Below are 14,631 nucleotides of genomic sequence, written 5' to 3'. Positions count from 1 at the left end.
TGTATGAATGCGGGGTGGTTGTGTGTGGGAGGTAGTGGTGTATTAATTAATTCTTGTGAATAAACTGTGAAAAGTAAATCCCGAGTTGTGTGTGTGTGTGTGTGTAACTCCTCCTCCGACTACCAATAACATAATTACAATACTTATTCATTTGGTGTCATCAACTATATAGACATAGCCCAGTCATCACACATACAGTACGTCTCCAAGACGCTTGGAAAGGAACAGCTTAATTACATCGCATTCCATTTAGAACGTTTTATTTGATCTGATCTTACAAACGGCAGCGTCAAGACACATTTGAGTTCTACATCGGAGATAGAACGCTTATGATCGATCATGCAATGTGTGCGTCCCTGCAGCAAGTGAAACTGGAGGTAACGTGGGCTAGAAGCAACAATAGTTTAAACAAAACGTGGCTTCCTGTAACTATCAATGGAAAAATGCATAGAAACTGCTAATCATAATCTTTAAATTGACATTAATTAAGCTGGCTATATGCAGCACAATTTATATATATTCCCTTTGCATATGTTTGGGTAGACTTCAAACGTTTTTGAATTTGAGCTTACAGTTCTGTGTCCTTTTCATTTATTTAATAGGTATTAGTGATACACAGGGTGCGATTTGTGTAAAAAACAGAGGGGGGGATTTTGAATATGTTACCTTGAATACCTTTAGCTTAGTTTTAGTTTATCGTTGTGTATGACTTTAAACAGCGAGTGTGCTCAGCTCCTCTAATGCAGGGTTGGACTACGTTTTGAGAAACATACAAATTCACCTTGTTCTTGACCCATCTGAAATGACTCCTCTGCCTTTGCTGCCTCCATCCTTTCTGTATTTGTTATGTAAAATGTTGTATATGATGACACTGAAGTCTTGAGTTAGTGAATTGGTGTGTTAGTTGGTGTACAAATAGCCTACACATTGCGCTACACGCTGCGTAGGCTGCGTGCATTATCTCTCCTGCAGATTTGCGTTCAGTAGCCAAGTGCGTAATATTGTAAAAGTTGAAAAAATAAATGTGTTTATTGAAGCCTACAGAAAATAAATAGCTTACTATCATACTGTCAGTTAATTGGCTACAGTGCAGTGAAGAGTTTGGAGAGAAGTTATAGGGCAACTTGAAGTTTTATGAAAATAATTTACGAACCAGAACATATGGGCCATAAGCTTCTATTTCTTGCAGCTGTTAAAACACCCGCTAGATAGTTTAAATACCCACCAACATTTGTTTTTGCTGTACAGATTATTTCTGTAAGTTATTTGTCTACTAGGCCTAGCCTACTGGCTGATTTATCAAACGAGTGCTTTCTCGTTCGTCCTCCGCAAACTACTAGGTGTTTAAAGTAAGACGATATGCTGCTCTGAGCGCGTTTCATGTTTGGTTCAGCGCTGTTTTCCCTGCGGAAGTTCCCGCACTAAAATGTTGAGAGGGACTGAAAATGTTACAATGTTTTTGTGTTCGATGACGTTCAGAAATATGCGCCGTCTGCCAGAAGGCTACTGAATAGCCTACTCTGATGTATTGACACTGAAGATCGCTAGATTTCAAGAGTTTAAGTAGGCTAGCAGTTAAGTTGCATTCATCGCTATCAATGGGTTTAATCCTTGTCCCCACCGGAGATAAAAATAATTTAGCAGAGGTAGGGATAGGAAAACCAGAGTTGGGGAAATCCTCACCATCCCCCCTACAAATCGCACCCTGGTGATACCTCGAAATTAGGCTGCTGTCTGTTAGGCAATTTATTGTATCCTGCTGTGTGTGCGTGTCTGCACGCAGGTGTCTCCCTCTCCCTCCCTTGTCATAGGCCTATGTAATGTGTCCAGAAAACCCACAACACGCAACAGTGATAGAGCAATCAGAGTATCATGATACGATTGCCATTGGGCGGTAGTGGTTTGTGGGCCTATTGGGGTCAAGTAGGAAGCCCAGCAAGTTCCAAAAGTAGAAAAAAAGTTTTGCGAGATCTCGCAAAAGTTTTGCGGGATCTCGCAAAACTTTTGCGGGATCTCGCAAAAGTTTTGCGAGATCTCGCAAAACTTTTTGCGAGATCTCGCAAAACTTTGCGAGATCCCGCAATGAGATCCCGCAAAAGTGCATCGTTTTTTTTTTTCTTCTTCATGTTTTTTTTTCCCCACTACATTTTTTTTTTTTTTCTAACCCATGTTTTTTTTCCCCATGTCACCCGGAGGGCTCCGTAGCTTCATGTAAATGCTTGGAAAACAAATTATTGAAGACCCACCAATTCCATTCTAGCACTACGTGGTGGAGATTGAGAGAACCCAAAAAGTATCAAACTTGCATGTACCATGGTGTTAGGTGCATTCTGTAAACGTTATTGATGAAGAGTGAAATGCAGTTTGCAGTAAAGCTACTATTCATTGGTTACATTTGGGTGCCCCCTCTGTCCTTTGGTGCCCTACGCAAAGTGCGTGATGCGCGTGGTGGGAGCGGTGGCACTGCCAGGCTACACAATTTCTATCCCTTTATTCTCTTTAGGTTCAATTGTGAATTCAAGTTCACAGCTCAAAGCTGACATGTACTAGAAGTTTGTGTTTAATCAAGAATCAAAAAGATTAGCGTGGCACCACTTCAGATGTTTCATTAAATGACTTGTGCTATTTCGCGAGGCATAGTGAGATCTTTCGGTTTCGCACAAAGTGCACTAACTATTATGTTCTTCATATCCTTGTCTCTGAGCGTAGCCTAGGCTTATGTCCATCCCGCAAATAGAGTCCGCTGCAGCCAGTCATCTTCAACCAGTATCAGTATCACGTTCTACTATTTTGCGCGGATTTTTTCTTCTCTGTTGTTCTCGCGGTGGTGTTTGCGAATATGTATCAAAACAAAACACTGCTTAATTTTTGGTTAAAATGCATTGTAACGCACGTTACTGAAGTTTGTACCGAGTAAAATATTACCCAATTTTTTTTTGTAATGCCTTACATTACCGCGTTACCGCAAACAGCAATATATTACAGTAATTACATTACTTTTGTAACGCATTACTCCCAACACTGTCTATAATAGGCAGTAACGTAATAGGCTCATTTGACTTGATGCTCATTTGACTTGATGCAGTGCTGCATAGATCTGACTAAAACATAGATTGCATAAATAAGTGGATGAACCCTCTGTGCTGTCATCCATAGGTTTTCTGAAGAGCAGGTATGAAACTCAAAATAGGAGGCCAAGTTGTTATGCTAGCTTAAGCTAACAAGGTAAGGTAACAGGCTGAGAGACAACTGATAAATCTTACCAGATATTATTAGCCCGGGAGGTGTCATTGCAAGATATTTTTTTTATATCCTGAGAATGTGCGCTCATTTAAGTAAATTGTGGTCTCATTTTATTAGATTGTGCGCTGAATTTAGTATATCGTCTGCACATTTTACTATATTGTGCGCAGAATTTACTAAATCATGCGCTCGTTTTACTAAATAGTGCGCTCATTTTACAAAAACTAAAATGAGAGCACAATTACTCTACAATCAATCTACTAAATTGAGTGCACAATTTACTAAAATGAGCACACTATTCAGGGAAAGAAAGATAAAAGATATATAAACAAATAGTTATTACACAGTGCTAATTAAAATAGGGCACACTGCATGTTCATGGGTTCAGAAGATGTGCTGTGCAGCTATTGGGAAATATTACATTATAGTACATTTATTTGAGTGTTCATATATGTGTAAATCAAATTATTTTGTATTTGATTTAAATAACAAATGGATTATTTTCTACTCTTTCACTTCCTTACAAGAAATACCTGCAGTCATGTGACAGTTCTACATTTTTTTTTCTGAAGTACAATGCAATAAAAGTAATAATTTTGTGCAGGGGCTCCATCTACACCGTTGTGTTTGGCTTTAAACAGCTTGTGAGCTTTAACATCAGTAAGCATTCATTCAGTATAATCCAGCTGTAATGCTAACGTTTTTTGCAAAATTATGCAAAAACGTTTTATATCTATGTAGGCCAGTCAATGTAGCCCAAAAAGACAAAAAAATTGCAACAGAAATGCCTCATAGTTTTTATTGGTCCTAATACCCTCCTGAATCATATACTAAAAGTCTTCCACCGAAGATGGAGTGGAACATATTTTTTTTTTAGATTAGGCCAAAGTTGTGCTCAACACTCTAAGTAATAGGGGGGGGGGATAATTAATAGCTATCACTATGAAATTTCTCCAGTTGATTAATGACATCATACCAAAGAAAAATGTATTACAAGTTTTTGAGATTTTATGTTTATATATGCAAATTAGGCATTTATTCATAAAATGTACCATAAAACACACACAATCTGAAAATTGGATGAAAAATGTATTGTTTCATTTTTGACACATTAGGTAAAGAGAAAATTAAAGGAAGGGACTGTGGCTATGTTTCTACATCATCCCATACATTAGAAAATACTATTTTTTGGGTGGCTGAGTGTGTGTTTTGTGGGAACCAAATGTCTGATGAAGCACTGACAGTCAAATTGTGAAGGTATCCACAGAGCCAGTCAACAATGCAATGCTGACATAACTGTAGTCCCTGGCCAAGTCGTTCATGCAGAGTGCCGGACTGCCGGTAGAAGTTCACAAATCCCAAAAGAATAACGCAAAATAAGAAATAGCAGCTAGCAGTGATAGCTGGTTGTAAGCGGAGATCCTGCAGCCCCTTCATTTTCATACAAGTAGTATAGTATATATACTTTTTTGATCTGGTGAGGGAAATTTGGTCTTTGCATTTATCCCAATCCGTGAATTAGTGAAACACACTCAGCACACAGTGAGGTGAAGCACACACTAATCCAGATGCAGTGAGCTGCCTGCTACAGCGGGGCTCGTGGAGCAGTGAGGGCCTCAAGGGCAAATCAGCCATTCCTACGTGTCGGGGGTTCGAACCAGCAACCCTTCGGTTACAAGTCCGAAGCGCTAACCAGTAGGCCACGGCTGCCCCAATGAGGTACAGAAGTACAAAAGAAGTGCCACAGTAGCACAGAAAACAGAGGTTGATGGATTCACACCAGGGCACTTCATTCAATACGTTGCTGATAATGCTGACCATAACACCCGGACAATTGATGAGCATGGGAATTATTGCATGCATAACCCTCAGAATCAAACGAGCATCAGTGATTCCACCTGTCAAGATTACAGCAAAAGACCTGGAAAAGGTTGGACATGTCAACATTGTGCCATATGTACTACTAAAGAGGAAATTGCTGCTGCAGGGGAAAAAGCAATGATACAGATCTACAAAGGCAAAGAAGCAGATTCTCTCAGTGACTGACAGCAAAACGGCTATCCACCCTCGCAACTTGCCAACAACAGCTTCATCTGCTATGGTTCATAGCTTCAGAGTGTACCATCAAGTTCAAGAATGGATGGGAAACTTGCTACCACCAGAGGAATGGGGCTGGAGGATCCAAGACTCCAGGGGCGGAGCTACGTGGTGGCCAGGGGGGGCCACGGCCACCACTGGTCAAAGCTTGGCCACCCTGCTCCGTTCAGTGAAAAGTAAAAACAAAAAGCCGTTTTGCAAAGCAGGGACTGAACCAATTACTGCACTATATCTACGACCATTGGCCCAGTCAGGAAGTGTAGCCCACGGTTCTGATCAAATCGTGAGTAGGCCTAGTGCTGCAGCAGCAGCAGTGGCGGGACAATTCAAGTCATCTGTTAAAAACACTTGACAGTAGACTACTACTTAACCTCAGTAACAACAGGTGAGTTGATGATGAGTTGGAACATTAATGCTAATAAGATGTTAGAATGTGTCACGAATCATAGCCAAGTGAGCTGAGTTGGGTGGTCCTTGTTAGGTAGGCTCTGACATTGACTTGTGGGGCTGATCAGAAATAATCGGATGCCCGCGGTAACGCTGTTACAAAAAATATTTTGATAAAATTTGGGTGAAATGCAAGCATATTAGGCACATATCTCCGGATGGCTCCAATAAAAGTAGGCTAATAGGGCCTAGCCTAGGCTACTTTATAAAAAACATAATTTGCTGACTGCGTGGTTCTTGCCTTAGCAGGTCAGGCAAAGGCAGGCTGCTTTGCCTGAGTTCTTTGTTACATTGCTCCAGAACTGTTCATCGCAGCGAGATGAAACCTTAATTGCGTGACAGAGCAGAAGTGGGGCTTTCCAACGAGACTAAACACTTGCCTGTGCGATCAAGTATGAAAAATCAAATTGATTCATATTTACAGTTCACCTGCGCACCCATTACTCTCGTTTGAATTACTCGCGAACCCGTGATCGCATAGATATGGCAAGCATATAAGAAGAAAGAGGAGACACGGGGCTATCTATTGGTACCAAGTATCGATGCTTCCTGGCTATAAAAACAACGTGACTGCAAAAAAACATCATGTACAAAAACCAACGCTGCACACCCATTACTCTCGTTTGAATTAGGCCCTACTCACGAACCCATGATCCGATCGGATAGATATGCCACGCATGTCAGATGAAAGAGGAGACAGAGCTATCATTTGATACCAAGTACATAATTCTGGGTTATAAAACAGATGAAATGACATCAAAATAATAACTTCATATAGCTCGACTTACCCCACGTTTTTGTAAGCATGTTCATAATCCAACGCTATCATGTGTTTCTCTATGGCAAAGTATGTTCATAATCCGGTTTTGAGATCCCAGCAAATTTCTGCATGGTGTAACCCAGGTGGACACATCTTATAGGAATTTCATTATATTCCATAGTTTTCTTACTGCCTTCATTAATGCAAACTATTTTCCTCTATACTACCTAACAACAGTCAGCGAAGTAAGGAAACGTATTTTCTTATTGGTCAGAAAAAAAAAGACCGCGCCCACCCTGAGAGAGTCTAACATTTTTCGGAGGGATTACGTGAAGACAAAAACAATAATTACTAGCGCAGATTCAAAGTAAAGAAATAGCTTCATAGCAGTAGTTGCTACTGTACATCTAAAGAAGGGAACTTGTAAGGTGTGGATTCTCTTGTTATAGAAGACTTCGGTTATGTTCTGATTATTGAAGTCTCGGTAAGTGTAGCTATCTTAGTCGCTTAGCCGAACATATTAGCTAAGAAGCTAGTCCTGGGGGTTATACCAGGCTGGATTCCGTGTTTATCACATTTCATGTAATACATTTAGTGATGAGATTCGAATGATAGAATGTTAAGAACTTCCAAACATGTTCCATATAATGGTGTAATGTATTTGAATGAGTTATTCTGTATCCTGTATTCACATAATCAGTGTGTAGTTGTTGGATGTATGTGGCGCTGATAATTCACATAACCAGCGTGTAGTTGTTGGATGTACATGTCGCTGATAACCACTTCAATTTGATGTCATTCATCTCTTAATGATACATTTCATGTTCTTGCGTATTTGTTACTGAAATGAATGTATTAGTTTACTAGTAAGTTCATTTTGTAAGCCCTGTGTACATTTATGCAGGCTGGGTTTTTATGACACTGGAACTCTTCCCTGCGCGGAGGATGGCGAGCCACTCAAGACTGAATCGCCTCGGAGGAAACCCTTCCGTGTGCATCTTCTGATTTCAAGTGTGGTAGGACTGATAGTTAACCACGCAATTGATTGAATCTTCTTTCTTTTTTTTTTGAATTCTCCAACCGGATACTATCGGGTAGGACTGAACTGTAAACATACACTTGATTGAAACAACGTTTGGATTCCTCATCTGGACTATTCTATTTTTTTGTTTGAACTTTGTTGCAATTGCGAAACCATAACTTTTATGGGTGCACCCTGTTCTTTTGGGACTGTTGGTTAATAGCTCATTAATAACTGGAAAATACCAGAACACACATACACTGATATATAGCACAGAACCAACTTTATTTTGGGTTATTGAGCATTATGAATGTAAATGACTGAGAATACATTTTATGTTCTACTTACCTTGGTGTTTCAATTCAGTCATTGATTCCTGGTCCATTACTGAATTATTTGAGCCTATTCTAGGTGTTTCTCTTAAATGGGTTACACAAAACTTGGCAGAGCCAGCCAGGAGATTTAAAAATGTGTTATAGCCTTTTATGTTGCATTCTTTCAATTGAAGTTAATTATTATTTTGGGATTGTGGTTGCATAAAGATGGATATTGTGGAGTCTAAGAATTTGAAAGTACCCAACTGTGTTCTGATTAGTGGACCTCTAAACTCTGATACCGATAGGGAGATATATGATTTTCTGAAATTGCATGGTAGCATTTCAAGGGTTGAGGAAATAACTGATGAACAGTCTGATTATCATGGACAGATAATTGTTGAGTTTGAATTTGGCTCCGCAATGGAAGCTTTAGAGAAACTACCCTTACCTTACCACAGAGCATGTGAAGGTAATCCAGAGATTGTTCATCACATTCATAGCCTATCAGCTGTTTATGCTAAAACTAAAGGCACAGCCTCAACAAAAGCTTACTTAGATGAGTTAACAGACTTAGCTAAATTAAGTGGCAGAGGAGTTGAAGAGATACTCCGTGAGGAACTAAGCAGAATTAGTGACTCTGTGGGTAGCAAACGTCGTACTGATGACAACACAGAACCTTTAAAATCACCAGACACTCAGGAACCATTAATCTCATGGACAGGCATGCCTGTGCATACCCCAGTGAGAACAGCTCACACCACTACCAGAGATCCTCAGATTAACATAGCATCTGCAGCGTTGCCTACAGATCAGATACCTAACTCCCCTGTATTACCTCCACTTACCACCCCTGATATACAACGTGTAGTGGTGGAACATGTTGTCAAAAGCAGCGAATTAGTCTCCCAGATGCACTCTTCATTTAAATTGAAGCCTTTCTCTGGCCGAGTTCCTCACTCCAACCTTGAAGTTGATTATGAGACGTGGCGTAGCAGTGTTGAGTTTTATCTCAATGATCCAATGACATCTGATTCTCAGGTTGTGAAAAAGATCATGGAAAGTCTGTCACTTCCAGCTTCAACCATCGTTAAACCCTTAGGTCCTCTAGCCTCCGCTAAAGACTACCTAGACATGTTAGACTCCGCGTATGCCACTGTCGAGGATGGGGATGAACTTTTTGCTAGATTTCTGAATATCAATCAGAACTCTGGTGAGAAGCCCTCAGAGTATTTACACAGGCTTCAGACAGCCTTAAATGTGGTTGTTAGGAGAAATGGCATCCCGGCACATGACTCAGAGAAACAATTGTTGAAGCAGTTCTGCCGAGGATGTTGGGACAGTACGATGATTGTCAATCTTCAGCTTGAACAGCGCAAAAGTAATCCCCCGCCCTTTCCAGAATTCCTACTCATATTGCGTACTGAAGAAGATAAACAGGCGACTAAAACCAGTCGAATGAGACAGCACCTTGGATTCACAAAGGTTAAGGCTCAGACAAACTTGCACAATGTCTGTTCGTCATGCTTACCTGACCTTGACCAGTATGACCTCAACAACCAGCAGCCCACACCAGCTGTTGATGTCTTACAGAAACAGATAGCTACCCTCCAAGTTCAAGTGGCTAACCTTATGAGTATGACAGAACAAAAGACAGACAAAGAGAAAATCACCAAAGGAGGAAAGCAGACCAGAAACAGACCAGCTAACAATCAAACAACTGCAGTGTCCACTAGACCAAAACCTTGGTATTGTTTTACCTGTGGCGAGGATGGCCACATATCTGCCTCCTGTAGTAACACCCCAAATCCCTCTCTGGTGCAAGCGAAAAAACAGGAACTTAAAGAAAGGCAGCGTATTTGGGACATGCGAAACGGTACCCTGGAAACACCTACTTTAAAATAAGACGGGCCTCTGTTGTGGGACAAACAGAGGCCAAGCCTACTTTACGTCCTCCTGCTAAAGTCACACACAAAACTAAGTCTAAGTCACACTCTGTCAACCAGAGTACAACACTACCAAAACGATTGATAGGTGAAAAGTGCACTGCAGTTGTTCAAGTATCAGCAACTAACTGTAATTGCATACTCGACACAGGATCGCAAGTTACCACTGTTTCAAGCTCTTTCTACAACCAGTACCTCACCAATGAACCAATAGAGCCACTAAACAACCTCCTCAATGTGGAGGGAGCAAATGGCGAATCAGTTCCCTACTTAGGGTACATTGAAGTCTGTATAAAGTTTCCTAAAGAATTCAGCGAGTCAGAACCCGAGATAACTACACTCGCTCTTGTTGTTCCTGATATCAAATCTAGTGGTGAACTACCAGTACTAATTGGCACCAATACGTTGGATGCTGTCTATGACCAGTGTAACACTGAGTTCTCCAATCAGTGTAAGTCACCCTGCTATGGCTATAGTCAGGTTTGGAAAACATTAGATAAGAGGAAGGAGGTAGCTACCAGTGGTAAATTGAGCTTAGTGAAATTAAAAGGTTCCAGCCAACATATTCTTCCTGCTGGCCAAAAGACTCTCCTTGATGGATATGCAATTAATGGAAATTTTATTGATAACGTGACATGGGCTCTGCTCGAACACCCCTCTGAATCCACCTTACCCGGAGGAGTGTTAGTGGATAACTGCTTGATTACTGTGCCCACGCACACTCCTTTCAAGGTTCCAGTCTGCCTCAAAAATGAAACTGATCATGATATAATGCTTCCCAGTAATTGTGTTATAGCTGAGATCAGCATTCCACACCAGTTGATAAAAGCGCCCCATGTGAATCTCCACCATATGACTACCGAGTGTCTTAAGGATAATAAACCAGAAGCCTCTGATTTATGTTTTGACTTTGGACATTCCCCATTACCTGAGGAGTGGAAGGGTAGGATAACAGAAACATTAAGATCTTTTTCTTATGTTTTTGCTCATCATGACCTTGATTTTGGTCATGCAACAAAGGTGAAACACCATATCAAAATGAGGGATGAAACACCCTTTAAGCAGCGAGCTCGTCCTATCCACCCTCAGGACTATGATGCCGTCAAAAACCATCTGCAAAATCTTCTTGATGCGGGAGTAATCAGAGAGTCTGAGTCTCCATTTTCATCTCCGATTGTTGTTGTCAAAAAGAAGAACGGTGATGTCCGTTTGTGTGTTGATTATAGGAGATTGAATATGCAGACTATACGTGATGCCTATGCTCTACCTAACCTTGAAGAGTCGTTTTCCGCCTTGACGGGCTCACAGTGGTTTTCTGTAATGGATTTAAAATCTGGATATTATCAAGTTGAAATGAATGAGGAAGACAAAGCAAAAACGGCCTTTGTTTGTCCACTTGGATTTTGGGAATTCAATCGAATGCCTCAAGGGGTCACCAATGCACCGAGTACATTTCAAAGACTTATGGAGAAGTGTATGGGTGACATTCATCTGAAAGAGGTGCTTGTTTTTCTGGACGACCTGATTGTGTTTTCCAGCACCTTAGAGGAGCATGAATCACGACTCGTTCATGTACTTAGCCGTCTTCGAGATTATGGACTTAAATTGTCACCAGACAAATGTATGTTTTTTCAGACCTCCGTTCGATACTTGGGTCATATTGTCTGCAGGGAGGGAGTGAGAACTGACCCCGAAAAGATTGAAGCTTTAAAAACCTGGCCGAGACCCCAAAATTTAAAGCAATTGAGGTCATTCCTAGGCTTCTCCGGGTATTACCGCAGGTTTATTAAAGATTACTCGAAGGTAGTCAAGCCACTGACCAACCTCACAGCTGGATATCCACCTCAACGAAAGGGGTGCAAAACCAACGTAGGCAGCCAGTATCTGAACCCCAAGGAGCCTTTTGCTGATCGTTGGAACCTCATTTGCCAGTGTGCATTTGAAGAGGTCATAGACAAGTTGACATCAGCCCCAGTTCTCCGCTTTGCAAACCCCAAGCTGCCATACATCTTACATACAGATGCTAGCACAACAGGATTAGGGGCTGCTCTGTATCAAGAAGAAGATGGTCTGCTCCAAGTAGTTGCTTATGCCAGCCGTGATTTGACACGAAGTGAAGCAAAATATCCGGCTCACAAATTAGAATTTTTAGCTCTTAAATGGGCCATTGTAGAGAAGTTTAGTGATTATTTATATGGGAATAACTTTACTGTTGTTACTGATAATAATCCATTAACTTACCTGCTTACAACCGCTAAGTTAGATGCAGTCAGTTATCGCTGGCTTGCATCTTTGTCTACGTTTACTTTTGACATTAAATACAGAGCCGGAAAGCACAACATGGATGCAGATGGGTTGTCCCGGAGACCCCATGATACAATTGATGATTCAGAAGAGGAGGAGGAGGCACAGAAAATCAAGCAATTTGCCTCACATCTCATAGAATCCTCAATGCCTGTCAGTTGTCTTACCTCCAATGTAGTGGAAGCAGCATGCCGAAGACATGTTGTGAGTCAGGATCATGAGTGTACATTCCGAATTGGATATGTAGAGTCTTTAGCCATCCAATCATCAGCTGTCCCAACTGTTTATGAAAAAGAAGGACGGGGTGGTATCTCTTCCATTCCCAGGTACAGTGCAGCAGAATTGGTGCGATTACAGAGAGAGGATCCTGTTCTTAGCCCTGTAATAAGGTGGCTTGAATCCGGGCAACGGCCACATACGGCTCGTAAACATGAAATTCATGATATACAGTTGATCCTGAAGGAATGGAATCGTCTAAAATTGGAAGGTGAGCTTCTCTACAGAAAACGCAATTGTGATGGTCAGGCTCAATATCAGCTAGTTCTTCCAACTACCTTGAAATCCACAGTGCTTCATAGTCTCCATGATGACATGGGACATTTAGGTGTGGAGCGCACTCTTGAACTTGTTAGATCAAGGTTTTACTGGCCAAAAATGGCATTGGATGTAGAGCGGAAGATTAGAACGTGTGGCAGGTGTGTTCGGAGGAAAACTCCACCGGAAAAGGCTGCCCCTCTGGTTAACATAGAAACCACTCGACCCATGGAATTAGTTTGTATGGATTTTTTATCGTTAGAACCTGATAGCCGTAACACTAAAGATATTCTCGTTATAACGGACCATTTTACCAAATATGCAGTGGCCATCCCTACTAGCAATCAAAAGGCTACCACTGTTGCGAAGAGTTTATGGGAGAATTTTCTTGTCCATTATGGCTTCCCTGAGCGCCTTCACAGTGATCAGGGCAGGGACTTTGAGTCCCGGGTCATACGTGAGTTGTGTGCCACTGCAGGCATTCGTAAAGCAAGAACAAGTCCCTACCATCCTAGAGGGAATCCTGTGGAGCGCTTTAACCGCACTCTGCTTAGTATGTTGGGCACTTTGCAGGAGAAAGAGAAGACACATTGGCGTGATTATGTCAAACCGCTAACACACGCTTATAATTGTACCAGAAACGATGTTACCGGATTTTCGCCCTATGAACTTATGTTTGGGCGACAGCCCAGACTGCCAATAGATATTGCCCTCGGGCTGCCCAACAGACATAAAGAAACACAATCTCATTCACAGTATGTGAAGGATTTGAAGGCCCGTTTAGAGCAAAGTTTCAAAATTGCTTTTGGGAACTCTAAAAAGATTGCTGAAAAAAACAAAAGACGTTTTGATAAAGTCATCAGAGAGTCCACTTTAGAAACTGGAGACAGGGTATTGGTGCGAAATCTACGCCTGCGCAACAAACACAAACTTGCAGATCGTTGGGAGCCCACCATCTATGTTGTTGTCCGACAGATAAGAGATTTGCCAGTATACTCAGTCAGACCTGAAAATGCAGACGGGCCAGTCCGGACTTTACACAGGGATCATCTCCTCCCTTGTGGATTCCTACCTGTAGCTGATAAGGAAAAGGAGGCTCATCCCACTCATAGGAAGCCCCGAACGAGACAGAGCCATGTTCAGTCAGAGGGTGCCATGCTCAGTTCAGACAGTGATGATGAGTGCTGGCAACCTTGTGCCATATTTCCAGGTATTACAGAAAGAAGGAATGGAGAGATTTATCAAGGTTCCAGGAAAAGTTCTAAGTCTGTTCAGCTTGATGATGATGAGAACCTTCTTCCTTCCCCCACCGATTCTACTGAGGATTTCCCAGGAAAGATTGGTTCTGACATCTCAGTGGAAATTCCTTCAACTGGTGGGAACATCACCAATATTGGCCATGCGGAACAAGAGACCCCTGATGCTTCCTGTGACACAAGTGGAGATGGGGAAACCTTACCTGACATCTTGTCAAATGGCAGGGTGCAACAGAATTACTCATCAAGCCTGCTGGAGGGGAAGCCATTAGAGGAAGATAAACTAAGTGAGTCTGCTGAGTCTGCGACGAAGGAAAGAGAAGGTGCTGCTGACAAACAAAATGGAAATCTGAATGACCGGATTGACATTGAAGGGAGCTCACTTGAAAGAAGGCCGGAAAATGATACATTGCGTAGATCTGAAAGGACACGTAGAGCCCCCAAATTATTTCACTATCCAGAATTAGGGGAACCCCTCATTTCATTTGCAAAGACACTCTTAGAAGGTTTTAGCCAAGTAGTTATTGATACTTGTGGGAAACCAGAGTATGTAGATGACAATGGACAGGGCCCCACTTTAGGATAGACCCACTGAAAGGACATGAAGGGACTCATGTTAATTTAGAAGGGGAGGGTGTAACCCAGGTGGACACATCTTATAGGAATTTCATTATATTCCATAGTTTTCTTACTGCCTTCATTAATGCAA

The 14,631-nt window shown here is 41.6% G+C and overlaps 1 protein-coding gene across 1 annotated transcript; it reads left to right on the top strand.

Annotated features, from left to right (window-relative positions):
• Positions 1-6,685: 6,685 nt before the first annotated feature.
• On the top strand, positions 6,686-10,956 carry LOC143124203 (zinc finger CCHC domain-containing protein 18-like). The gene is made up of 2 exons (XM_076285576.1): positions 6,686-7,031; positions 7,452-10,956. Exon 2 carries the CDS (start codon positions 8,111-8,113, stop codon positions 9,785-9,787), a length of 1,677 nt encoding a protein of 558 aa, XP_076141691.1. The 5' UTR covers positions 6,686-7,031; positions 7,452-8,110; the 3' UTR covers positions 9,788-10,956.
• The last annotated feature ends 3,675 nt before the right edge of the window (positions 10,957-14,631 follow it).

Source organism: Alosa pseudoharengus, unplaced genomic scaffold (assembly GCF_046254945.1).
Source record: "Alosa pseudoharengus isolate Yale_2024_CS ecotype anadromous, Long Island Sound unplaced genomic scaffold, YU_APseudo_1.1 YU_APseudo_1.1_scf_1, whole genome shotgun sequence".
Lineage (NCBI taxonomy): Eukaryota > Metazoa > Chordata > Actinopteri > Clupeiformes > Clupeidae > Alosa > Alosa pseudoharengus.
Note: the sequence above shows the minus strand (reverse complement) of the source record. Positions and strands in the feature narration are given on the sequence as shown.

Coding starts and splice junctions, on each gene's coding strand:
- LOC143124203 (XM_076285576.1), top strand. CDS start 8,111: ATGGATATTGTGGAGTCTAAGAATTTGAAAGTACCCAACTGTGTTCTG.